This window comes from Netta rufina (assembly GCF_964035555.1).
Source record: "Netta rufina genome assembly, chromosome: Z".
NCBI classification, from domain to species: Eukaryota; Metazoa; Chordata; class Aves; order Anseriformes; family Anatidae; genus Netta; species Netta rufina.
Genome location: NC_140126.1, coordinates 70,330,180 through 70,343,319, shown reverse-complemented (window position 1 = coordinate 70,343,319; position 13,140 = coordinate 70,330,180). Strand labels below are relative to the sequence as shown.

The following is a 13,140-nucleotide window of genomic DNA, read 5'->3' as shown; positions in this document are numbered from 1 at the left end:
CCTGCAAGTGCTAGAACAAACAAACAAGGTGTAATTATTACTTTCCAGAATGGGGTGTCAATACAAGGATACAAACTTTCACCCAGAGTAATGGGCACACCCTGGCCTGACTCCTACATATCCCAGCTTGCCAATGACAGGACTCAGAATGACAAGCTTATGGATGACACCTGCCAAGCCATGAGGCTCTTTCTTTAGCCCAGCCCTGAGCAACCTCAGCTTTCCTACCCAACAGCAAGAGGAAGGAGCTGCAAATGCCCTCGAGTGGAGCTCTCCCTCTGCAGGTAAGCAGAAAGGGAGGTCATCCCTGAAAACTGGGACCATTGGAACATGGTGCGGTACACCTTGCAAGAGGGACATGCCCCCATTAACAAGGCATGAGGGATGCTCCAGGCACTGACAGTGCCCCTTGCTCTCCACTGCTGCCCAGCCTTCTTGCCTAGCACAGGGCAACCTTCTTATTTCTGCCTGAAAAAGCCAGGAAGCGCCGCTGCAAGAGGGCTCTGAGCAGCAGTGGCTGCTCCTGGTTTTCACAGCATCTGCTGCTGAGCAGCCACAGGGGACTCAGCCAACACAGCATGAAATTCCCTGGCTTCCCTTCTAGAAAAAAAAAAAAAGGGAATAACATGGCTGCAATGAACCGAAGACAAGGAAGGGAAGTGGTAGTAAGAACAGGAAAAACATCTAAAATAATAATGTTTTTAAAATTTGGGAGGTAAGGGTAAACTCTAGAGAAAAGTTGGAACACTTTCTTTCTGCTTCAGATCAGTTTGATCAACACTGTAATTCATCTTCTAATTAGTAACTGGACCACTGTTTGGCTTGACTGATTCTGAAAACACTATCTTAAAACAGATACTCCTTTGCAGAACTAAATTGCACCAGACAGTTAAAAGCTACCATGTAGGCTGCCACTTCCCTCTTGGAAACAGAAAGGAAGAAACTGAAGAATTGCATGAAAACAGCACAGGCACTTTCCATTCTACTTTAAGAAAATGAAAAATAGTGCCCTTGAAGCTTTCTGCTGCTGTTCCGTATTCATTTCAGTGGGCTGCCTCCATTCCTAAGCCTCTCTGTTTCTCTCAAGTGGCCAGACAAATCACACTGGGATGGAGCAGTGCAAGAAGCAGCACTGAACTCTGGAATGATTGTTCAGTACCAGCAGGGCAATTGGCTGATTTGTACTAACCTTGTAATAGCAAAAAGCTAGGCTTGAGGGACACTAATGGATGTGGTTGAGTTGTACCAAAATATTAAAGAAATGGCTTGAAAATTTTGTGTTTATGCAAAACATTTTCCCAATTGAAACATTATTTTAACAAAATTCATATTGGCAAAAAAAAATATTATTTCTCCTACAAATTGGAATTATTGTACCTGCTACCATTCCTATTTTGGAACTGGTGATGCATTGGAATATTACACTTTTTCTCAGGCTTTGTGAAACATGATGGTGCTGGACAGACAACTTTTAAATTCACCAGACTTGTGATCATGGGACTCAGGTTTCTCTTTCAAGCTGCATTTAATATTTACATTCCCAACCAACCAGGAAGTCAGACGAGTGAAGTGTCTATGCTATGGTTATCTCCAGAAAAGGGTTTGCAGCCTAAGACCTCCTACACTGAAAAAAAAATAAATCAGTTATTTTCTTGCTAGTTTCACCCTTCCTTAAATACTTACGATCACCAAAATAGGAGCTGTCCACCGACAGATCTGTAACACGGAAGTCAGCTGTTTGAATGTGTTGCTGTAGGCCACCCCAATGCCAAGACAAAAGCCTTTTTCTGACTTTCAGGATCTTGTGATCCTTTGAAATTGGCTGAGGCAAAGACCGAAAATCTGTGCTATTTTCCATGGAGGAGCATTTCCATGGTGAAAATGCTCCTTCTCACTCCCCTTCCCTTGTCCACACAGACTGGCTGGCCGCTCCCGCCCAGGTACTTGACACAACAGTCAAGGGACTGCCAGGGCCACCTGAGTTGCCCTGCCTGGAGATGAGGAGGCTGATAGGTGGCCTCATTGCTCCCTGCAGCTCCTGAGGAGAAGAAAGGCAGAGGGAGGTGCTGGCCTCTGCCTCCTGGTCATCCATGGCAGGATGCAAGGGAGGGCACAGTGCTGGGACAGGGGAAGCTCAGGGAAGATCTCTTCTCCATGAAGGTGGTCAGGCACTGGGACAGGCTCCCTGGAGAGGTGGCTGGTGCCCCAAGCCTGTCTGTGTTCAAGAGGCATTGGGACAATGCCCTCGGTAACATGCTTTAACTTTTGGTAGTCTTGAAGTGGTCAGGCTGTTGGACTCACAGGTCTCGGCAGGGCTCTTCCAACTGACCTGTTCTGTTCTATTCTGTTCCAAACCACTCTACTTTACTACAAGACGGGGTGTAGGATGCCTTCACCCATCTTAGCATGTAAACAGGACAGCTGGAAGCAACAGTTTTTCAATAACCATCCTCCAATGTCAGCCTGCAAGAAGTGCAGTCTCTGGAGAAAAAAATAGGTACATAGAAACAAATGGTAAAAGTCATACAGTTTCACCTTCATCTCATGAAGCTCTTTTTGTCACCAGAACACACTGATAACCACAAGTTCAATCTAAAACAGACAGGACTGCAGTAATCCCATTTTTCTACCTATGCTGACAGCATTAATTTACTACTTGAGTTCGACTGGATGGATGAATGGATGAGGGGAGAACAGTAGATGTTGTCTACCTTGACTTCAGCAGGGCTTTTTACACTGTCTCCCATACCATCCTCCTGGAAAGCTCCAGAAGTGTGGGATCCCCTGGGGGTCAGTACTGGGTCCAGTCCTGTTCAACTTATCCTCTGTGACCTGATGAAGGGACAGAGTGCACCCTCAGCAAGTTTGTGGGAGAAACAAAGCATGGTAGAGTGGCTGACACACAGAGGCCTGCGCTGCCATTCAGAGGGACCTGGACAGGCTGGAGAGGAACCTCATGAGGGTCAACAAGTGCTTACTCTTTTCCATAAGGAAAGACTAAGCAAACTGGACCTGTTTAGCCTAGAGAAGAGGAGATTGAGAAAGGATCTTATCAACCTCTCTAAATACCTGAGGGCACAGTGTAAAGTGGATGGGGCCAAACTCTTCTCAGTGGTGGCCAGTGGTAGGACAAGGGGTAATGTGTCTAAATTGAACTGTAGGATGTTCCATCACCACATAAGGAAGAACTTCTTTATAGTTTGGGTGGCAGAGCACTGTAACAGGCTGCCCAGAGAGGTTGTGGAGTCTCCTTTGAAGATACTCAAAACCCACCTGGATGCAATCCTCTGTAACATGAACTAGGTGACCCTGCTTGAGCAGGGGCTTGGACTAGATGATCTCTGTAGGTCCCTTCCAACCTCAACCATTCTGTACTTCTGTGAATGTGCATGTTTCAGGGGATAAACCACTAAATAAGAAATAAAATGGCCAGATGTTTCTTTACAAATAAAGACAAGTTTGCCCTTTTTTTTATGTGTTACTTATCACTAAAATGACCATTTCCCTACTGCTTTGCAGCAAAGATGCTAATACTGCCACACTCAGAGAATTAAAAATGAATAAGGCAGATGAAAGCATTTGACCTATTCTCAGTGAAACATTTGGGAGAAAAATGCTTTTCACAGAATAGAGTCAAGCATACATGATTTTAATTTATTTAACAGTATCATCATGAGATTCAGGAATCTGCCCTTGCAAGAAACTCTCATTATCAGAGACTAAAAGGTTATCAACAGGAGCAATAAAAGACTTTTGTAATTCTTAGGTATGATGATTAACTACCCAACTCAGCATAGCAAAAAAACAGGCTGGTCTAATTTATTTTGCTGCTACAGTGCAGGGAAATGCACATACCATGGTACCAAACAACAACAGCACTTCTGAGATGTGTTCTCAGGGAAAAAATAAAACACATATACTCATTTCCCCCCATGGCCACTGTCACAGCCAAATGACTGAGACACAGGGATATTGCAATACATTCACGAAGATGCTCCCTTTTGGCTTTCAAACATTAAAACACTCATAGCTACGCTAAAATCAGGGCTTGGAGCCCAGTTCAGAGCCGTGTACACAGGACCGCACTTAAACATTGCTCATGACTAATCAGAGTGAGCTTGTACAGACTATTAGAGTACTTTCCATAGCTCCAGAAAAAGCTATTAACTAGAGCCATGAGCTCTTCCCAGCTGCTGCCAGGCTCCTCCCCTTCTCCCTAGCAATAATCACTCCCCTCCTGCCATGAGGTGTCAGAGCAATGGCAATATGCATGCAACAGGCAAATCAGACTCCCTGCTGTAAATCCTCTCAGGCAAACCAAGCAATTTGCTGTCAAAAAATGAAGCAGCAAGCATCTTATAAAAGAGGAAAACACAATTGTAAAGAGGAACTGGTGTTACCTTTGACTTAAGTCAGCCTTTCACACTGGAGCTGCAGGTTGTCAGTGATTATTCCTGACAGCAAAGTGCACAGAGCAAAAGTACTGCTTAGCCCACAGTGAATGCATGCAAACTTCCCTCCCACAAAGCACAGCTGTGTTTTCTTCTTTTGCTCTTTTTATTTATTTATTTATTTATTTTTACTGGAGAGAGTACAATTACCACTGTATAAATAGAAATGGCTGCACTTGCTGCTTTCACTGAAATCTCTGGGACATTCAACTGTATCAAAAATCTTTGCCTAGATTGTGACTGTCTGAATAACAGTCAGCACCCATTTGGGTGCCGGATGACAGCTGTAAATACTCACACTCATACTCAGATTTGTAATGCAATGCAGGGACAGAGCTTATGGAGTCTCTGAGCTCACTTGCTATCTCATTTGCTTTCTATTAATGACCATTGACAAGTCAGTCTGCAGGGGGAAGACAGGGTGAAAACAGGTACCAGCTAAAGCAGAAATTTTAAATTAGCCTGCAAAGAGGGGAAAGTCTCTGAGAAAATAATGGGTATGAGGAATAGAGTGAAACTACTCGTATAAATACATTGTGCTGAATACCTGTAAGAAGGACAGAAAAAGATTCCTTTGACATATTCTCTAGTTGAAGATTAGCCCAATACTAAGTATACATGAAATAATTAAATGATGTAATAACAATACATCAAAATAATACAATCAACACATTAAATAACGTATTAATGCATAATATACTAAGAATGAAAAGAAAAGTATTTTCCCAAGAAGTCTGACCTACTGTCTCCTTGAGGCTCTACAAAGAGATCATAACGACACATGGTGAAAAGAGCCCCGCAACATCCCTGACCAAAGTTTTCTCTAGATGAAGCGGTAGATGGTCAGTTCAACAGCAGAGTGTAACCCAAACAGCACTGCTTATTACCTTAGATCCAGCACTGGATCCTGTCACTTAATGTGACTGCTGTACTTCTGGACCCAAGCTGGCATCTCTGTGCAGTTTGTATTGTACAAGATAGACCTACCAGCTCCACATAGCACTTAGCTGAAGGTCTCTGCACCCAAAAACTTTGTTTGATGTTCACTCCAGCCTTTCACTTCCTATGTTTAACATGGTCTAAGGATTTACAAAACCAATGTTGTTCATCTCCCATAGAAGACTCCAATCCAGCTTTTCATAGGGAAAACTTCTTGGGCTTCTGAAGTGAAAGGAAATGTCGATCCAGTAGAGAAAAACCTGAAAAGTTTGCAACCCACTTTGCCAGAGGAAGGCTTTAAATAGAAGATCCGACTAAAGAGCAACATTCTCAATATTGCTTGCCCACCTAATGTCGCATCACTAAAACAAGGGACAAGCCTCCCACTAACTCCGGTGTTACAGCATCTAGGCATGGATACATCACTCGATTTTGCTTTAAAAGCACAGCCTGTGAAAGTTACTGTAAATATCTCTATGGAGAAATGTAGTATTTATTTTTGTCTGTCATTGCAGCACAAAGCAAAGCAAGCAAGATTTAACATTAAACTGAGTTTCAATACAGAAAAAAAGAGCATTACTACAGAGGATTTTCATAAGCTCACGACATAATTCATTAAAAAATATTACTCATTTTCGTGAAGTGTCCTGTACAAAAACTGTAGACTCTTATGCAGATCCCTTTCACATTTCCTATCACGTTCTGTGTTAAACTATTTCATGCATTAATATTCATACAGACCAAAAATTGAAACTGACTACGGTCCAGCATTTATTTTTCATGCACAGTTTTCATCAACTTTTGAAAAGGTTGCAAAGCAAAGTTAAGAAATAAATACTAAAGATAAACAAATAAGTATAAGAAAACAAAGCATGTAAAGACAGAGTCTGGTAGGAATTTATTAATGTAATTACATAGGTAGGAAAATTAGCTATTGGTGAAATTTGTAACTTTCTACACAGAAAATGGAAAAGGGCCAATGTTTTGCTAATCAGTGACTACAATAACCATCTTGGAATTGCATGTACTCAGCTAATTGTATATTTTCACCTGCTTCAAACAGGTACATTGTAGCTGACTGGTTGGGTCAAGTAAGAAAAAAAAAAAAAGTTGAGAGGATGTGGCTGCCAAAAGATGAACAGATTCTAAATAATAAGGAAATATCAATCAAGCTTTTCTTCATATTGGTCATCTTTTTGCTCATCTAAGCCTTTTAAAACCCTTTAAATGTCCTCTTAAGATAGCGGCAAATAGTCCCAAATATGCTGCATGTCCAACCCAGGTTTTATTCCAACCTTATCCTGTTTTTATTATTATTATTATTATTATTATTATTATTATTATTATTATTATTATTATTTATTTATTTATTTATTTATTTTCAGTAATACATCACTTTTGCATTTATGACTCTCTGGAGCCCAAACAATTCACGGCTAATCACTGAACTGGGCAAGCTATTGTAACAGGCTTAACAAGCTCTACCTCTAAATCTTGCATTAAGATTACCTCAGAATAATTACACCTGGAGATAAGCAATGAAGATCATATTAGGCTAAGGCAAAACAGAGACCCAGCTAAGTGTAAATCAATTACAGCTGAAAATAGAGCAAAGGGGACAGAGCTATTACAAGACTGTTGCTGTTATTTATGGAGCGGTAGTGGAGAATTCAAACAATTTCTTATACTTACAATAGCTGTCGGAGTTGAAGCCAGCACACAGTAGAGCACAAGGGGTGAAATGAAGCTCTCATCCTCCGTTCCAGGGTAAGGTTTCATCAAATTGCCATCCTGACAGAAGAAACCTTGGATATGCACTTGAAAAGTATCAGTGCACTCGAAGTAGTAGGCAAGCAGAACAGTCCCAGCCATGATGACAAGCTGAAAATACAGCATGGTGACACAGAGGCATTAGTTGCTTTTTTAACAGATGCAGCTATGCCTTCAAGCTACTCTAGTCCCGCAGACCATCCTCCCTTCATCGTCACCCCGACAGTCCTTGCAATGCTGGTGTGTGTGTGTGTGTGCGTGTGTGCGTGCGTGTGCGTCTCTGCGTGCCCGCTTTGCAACATCTGTTACATAAACCTTTTGGCAAACGACACTAATGAATGTCTCAGATAGGAGCGGGTCCGTAACGCAGCTTGTAGAGGGACGGGAGCTTTGACAGCTACTTCGTCAAAGGGCATGTGAGTGTCAACGGCAGCAGCGATCAATGGAAACTAGCAGGACAAGGGGCAGCACAGCGAGAGCTGACAGTGACAAGCTAAAACCTGTGCACAACGGTAGGCAGCTGGAAAGGATTGTTGCACGGGATAAAGGACGCTAAAGCCAAAATGCTTCCTCGCTGCAGCTGCAAGCCCACAACGGGGAATGTGCACCCTATTCTAATCCAGAAGAGCCCTCAGTGGGTCAGATGAAGCAGTCATGAGACCTGACAGATCCAGACAGAAATCTGACTCCTGCCACTCACCTTTCCTTTCAGCTGCATCTTACCAGGAAAGCTGTAGAAATCCTCAGAAATCTGTTCCCCCAGACAACTGGCTGGGTCTACTTTGCGTTGTCTGGGGTACAACACTCCAACACAACCACTTTTGGAAAAGGCTCTGGCTCAAGTCTGAGTCTTCACCTTTACATGTATAAACCACAAGGAGCCTTTCTTGTCTCTTTTTGGTAATTTACTGATGACTAACAGGGCTGCTTGGAAAATCTCAGCTATCAACATTTCTGTGCATATTCAGAGTTATTCAGTATAAGCTGTGTCAGTGTCTGTGTCAGCTTCCCAACACATCTCAAAACAACCTCTCCAAGGCTGTCACTAACCTAACCTTTGAAAATTAAGTGGATATGATAGTTCATTGCTCTTGTTCCCTCTCTGCCAGACTGCAAAAGAAATCTCACGTCAAAATCTTCAACACTTACAAAAACAGCAATATTGACCTGGATATTATGACAATTCCAGGGTTGGATACAGGATGGTCTTTATAGAGAGGTAATAAGCCACTTACCACTAGTATGAGAGCTGACACATATACAAGTTATTTTAACATGCCTTAGGGGGAAAAAAAAACAACAAATAAAAACAAAAACAAACAAACAAACAAACAAAAACAAAAGTGAAGGAAAAAAAACAAAATGTTTTTTTTTTTTGTACCATTTTGTCTCCAAGATACCTGCATCAAAACTGTGTTGCTCTGAGATTGTTATAAGAACATACCTTTAACAAATAATTTTGGCAACTTGTTCCCAAAGACTTAAAAGCTATCCATGGACTCCTCAGACTTAACCTTGCATGTAACACTGCTGCACAGGACAGCCGACCAAGTCATGATATCTTTGGGCATGTGTTGGACCGAAATTAGGACAAAAACCAACCAACCAATCAACTGAACAGATAAATCATTCATGAAAGTAGATCCCAGAATATCAGAATGGTTGGAGGGCATTTCTGGAGGTCACCTGGTCCCACCTCCTGCTCAAGCAGGGCCACCTACAGCAGGCTGCCCAGTACCATGTCCAGGCAGATTTTGAAGACCTCCACCACCACTCTGAACAGCCTCTATGACAGATTTAAGCAGACCAAACTGAAGCCAAACCTGAAGACTTCTGAAACCTTCCCCATTCAAACTAATAATACCGTTTTGTAACTAGATTCTGAGGTCCACAGATTAATCCCACCCCTGTAAAATACAACCTGGATTGTTTAACATTTTCAGCCCAATCAATTATCTGTATGGATTCAAACATCAGCTTCTGTGGGTTACAGAATTATGGTACCAACTGAAATTTGCATAGACAAAGTACACAGCCTTTTTTAGAAGTTCAAACAAGTAGTAATCCACATAATTATTTCCCCCAAACATATATATTCTTTATTTCTCCCACCCTGATTTAGAGAATGAATTTAATATATAAAATGTTAATCAAACACTTGTTTTCTCACAATTTTTGCTTTCTTCTGACAATTCAGTAACTTTAAGATCCCAAACTCTGAAATCTACCACCCTGCAGTGAATTGCAGGTACGCTGACCCTGTACAGTCAGTACATGGTGGTTTCTGTTCCGCTCCTTCCCTCTCACACTTCTCCTGTGTCCTGCTGTGGGTCCAGAAGAGATGGCTTGAACTGGCTGGAGAATCAAAAGATTTAGTCTGTGTATTCTTTCCTGTGCAACATCTACCTCTAAAGGTGTGTAAGCAAGTGCATTTTCTTACTTCATCAGGATTATATAATAATAGCTTTAGAATGAACTGCTCTGAGTATTTCACATCTAAAATGTGTACCTGAAGAAGTCCTTCGTTTGTTCAGCTTTCACTATTTATCCTGTTATTTTCAAGACACAAGAACTCCCTCAGTGGATTATTTTTATTTTTTATTTTTTTACAAATGTAAAGCAATGTGCTATTATTTATGTATTTCCCAGAGACCTTTACAGCATCCTGATTGAGTCAGTGGGATTCCCTATAAACAAACACATTTTGGTAATTAAGAGCCTAGAAGACATAAATTTACCTCCCTGTGCAGCTACAGATTTCCTTATCAACCTTGGGCAACTCAGTTTTATAAATTAACACCAGAGGAAGGCAATGACACTATCACTACTCTGCCTGACATAGACATAAATGCAGATTACAGAATACCTGGACATAGAGGCACTGAAGCTCAGTTCCAGCAGTGTCAGTAACAAATTGACCCATCCCCCCTATTCTAAACACACCTCCAAACATGCTTTAGGTTGCCAGCTCCAGCCAGCTTGAAAGCAGACAGTACTATAGGAGACAGGTCAACAGGAGCTGCTTTTCCCCTTGTCAATGGAAAAAGGAGAAAACACGCAAGTTATGCCCTTCTTTGGGTGTCACAGGAAAAAAAAATCCTTTTTATTTTATTTTATTTTATTTTATTTTATTTTATTTTATTTTATTTTATTTTATTTTATTTTATTTTACTTTATTTTATTTTATTTATCCCCAAAGAACCCTCTAGCCAGCAGTTGTACAACTTACTCTGACCTTCCCAGGGCCGAGTATTGCCTCAGTGCTGCATGAAAACACTGCTTGCATATAAAATGCAGCTCTAGTCTGACTTATGTCAATACTGACCTACCACACAGACAACTCAGTAATAAATCAAATCCTGGTCACACTTCCGTTTGTGAGTGTGTTTTGGCCTTTTGAGAAAAAACAAACAAACAAACAAATTTTATCTATCTAATATTATTCAGATATCTAATATTATCTGAAAAAAAAAAAAAAGAAAAAAAATAATAAAAAAAAAGATTGTAATCCTGAGAACAGTAGATACTGGAGGTGTTCCCAACGTTTTAGGGAAATAGCAACAGCAGAACAGCAGAAATTAGACCTCCAGTTCAATGGACCCCTCCACAGACCCACTATGACAAGGGATGATATGAGGTACAGAACGGACAGGTCAGTTATTACAACAAATGTGGGCAATCTTTTGCTGGTCAAAGAGTCAGTGAAGTCCTGACCATGTGTGTGGCATATTCCTGTGCTTCATGTTGAGCATTCACTGCTGTCAGCAGGCTCTCCCTTTCCCTTTCCCTTTCCCTTTCCCTTTCCCTTTCCCTTTCCCTTTCCCTTTCCCTTTCCCTTTCCCTTTCCCTTTCCCTTTCCCTTTCCCTTTCCCTTTCCCTTTCCCTTTCCCTTTCCCTTTCCCTTTCCCTTTCCCTTTCCCTTTCCCTTTCCCCAAATGACAAGTGCAGAAATCCCTGATTTTTGCAGTTACAGTCCATTTGTAGCAGATAACTTTCCCTTTTCTCATTATTTTAAGGTTTAGAGTCTTTGAAAGAGGTGTTGAAGAAGAGCAGGTAGGCTGACAAGATAAAGATACAGAATGTCTAGTTACATAATTCAGAAAACTCAGTGCAGCTTAGCACTGACATTTTGTAGGGTTTGCTTATCAATCCCTATTGATACATTTCCTTGAATTTATTTGAAAAAAAAATGCTCAGCTTAGAAAAGCAGCCAATGAATAGAATTGTCTAAGGTGCTTAATGGCCTTCATTACCACGGTATTTAAGCACATCATAATCCTTAATGTTTATCATCACTACTCCATTGTAAGATAAGAAAATTCTCTTATCACCATTTTACAGAGAGGAGACAAAAGCAGGAGGAGATAAAATGACTGCCCTTAGGTCACAGTAGAAGCTGTGGCATAGTCAAGATTTATCTTTCTGCAGGACTAGATTTTTCTGGTTTAGTCAATAGTCTGCACATGAAAAAACTCGATGATGTATGCTCAGATCCTGATTCTGCAGAAGCTCACTCATGATGCAGTTAACAATACACATCATGTGTCTGATAGAGCCCCATTAAAAAACTCCAGTTTGACTTTAGATCAGGCTTGACAACGTGGATTTACACAACTGCTTTGTGTTTCTTCCTCGAAGCCAGCTATTTAAATGGATTAATTCTGTAGTACTTCATTCAACACCTGTCCCTCACCACACCATTAAATTCCGTACCTCTACAAGCCTGCAATGATTCTGTCCTTGCAGACCTTCCCATCACAACACTTATTCCTCTTTAAATTGTGGGGGTTCTATGCAATCAAAATATTACATTCTTAAATGCCCCATAAATATGAAAGAAAGCTTGCAGTCTTCTTTGGGAAATCAGTAATTATTTGGTGCGGGTGCTAATCAGGTATTAGTGTAAGGGTGTGTCCTAAGTATAGGGAAACAGCATCTTCAATGTAAGAAATGTGATTCAGGCACATTAATCCCAGGGATGTTGCAATACATCCAGAAATCCTCCCCTTCACCCTAATACTGTGACAGTACAACTCGGAGACCACTGCAAAAACAAAACAAAAACCTGCAACACCAGACAGTAGGACTCAAGCCCTCAGTTTGCACACTCTCTTCATTTACTGCTATCTCTTAATCACAACTGGAAACCTCCATAGGAGTAGCACCTCTTTTGTGCTGCTGTGAACACCAGAGAGGCCACTACTTTGCAAACAAGAAAGCAAGAGGCTAACTCCATTTGGGAAAGGGGTGTAAAGCTATAAAAGACAGAGACTAATGGAAAGAGACAGTTGACAGCAGGAGGCAGAGCTTTTTGATCAGCCTACCCCGTAGACTTCCTAGAGCTCTTAATAAGGGACCAAGAAATTGAGTGAGAAAAGGAAGTGGCTGTAAAAATTTCTCATATACTTTCTAGCCATACAATCCTGTAAGACAAGCATACAGCCACTGCTAAATCTACTTCTGTTGTGTGTACTGAGATACTTTGTCACTCGTATAAATCATAATGCAAAACCATATGAATGAACATAAAAAAACAAAAGCCCTATTGTTCATATCTGGATATGAATAGGTACATTCTTTCGGCTTATCAGTCTTCCCACATGTTACTGATAACATATCTTACAATGCCTTTAATGTGTATGACTGATAATTGGAAAATTGTTCTTGTACATAAATGACACATAAAAGACCACATTTTTATTCCTTCTGAAAGAAGCCTTTCAAACTTTGTATGTTCCTTAGTGGATAGTCAATCACATAACTATTGATACTCTTGCTTAGTTTATTTGTTTCTAGCAAGCTTCTGTGGTTGTCAGTTCATTAACCAAAACTCACAATATTATGAACAGAGCACCACAAACATGCCTAAGTGCTTTCAACTTGGGACACATGCTGTGGCTCACCCACAGCAGGAAAAGGTTCCAGTCTTTTTAAGCAGATTTTCATCTCCCCTTCCAAACAAGCTCTAGTGACCAATTGC

General features: G+C 41.0%; 1 protein-coding gene across 1 annotated transcript in view; it reads right to left on the bottom strand.

The window, feature by feature from the left end:
- Nucleotides 1-13,140, bottom strand: part of PLPPR1 (phospholipid phosphatase related 1) — a gene marked incomplete at its 5' end in the record, with an annotated part of 69,314 nt that overhangs the window by 27,483 nt on the left and 28,691 nt on the right. The window contains one exon of the mRNA XM_084304774.1: nucleotides 7,083-7,271. Coding sequence (XP_084160900.1) covers nucleotides 7,083-7,271 — 189 coding nt within the window. The remainder of the gene's footprint in view (nucleotides 1-7,082; nucleotides 7,272-13,140) is intronic.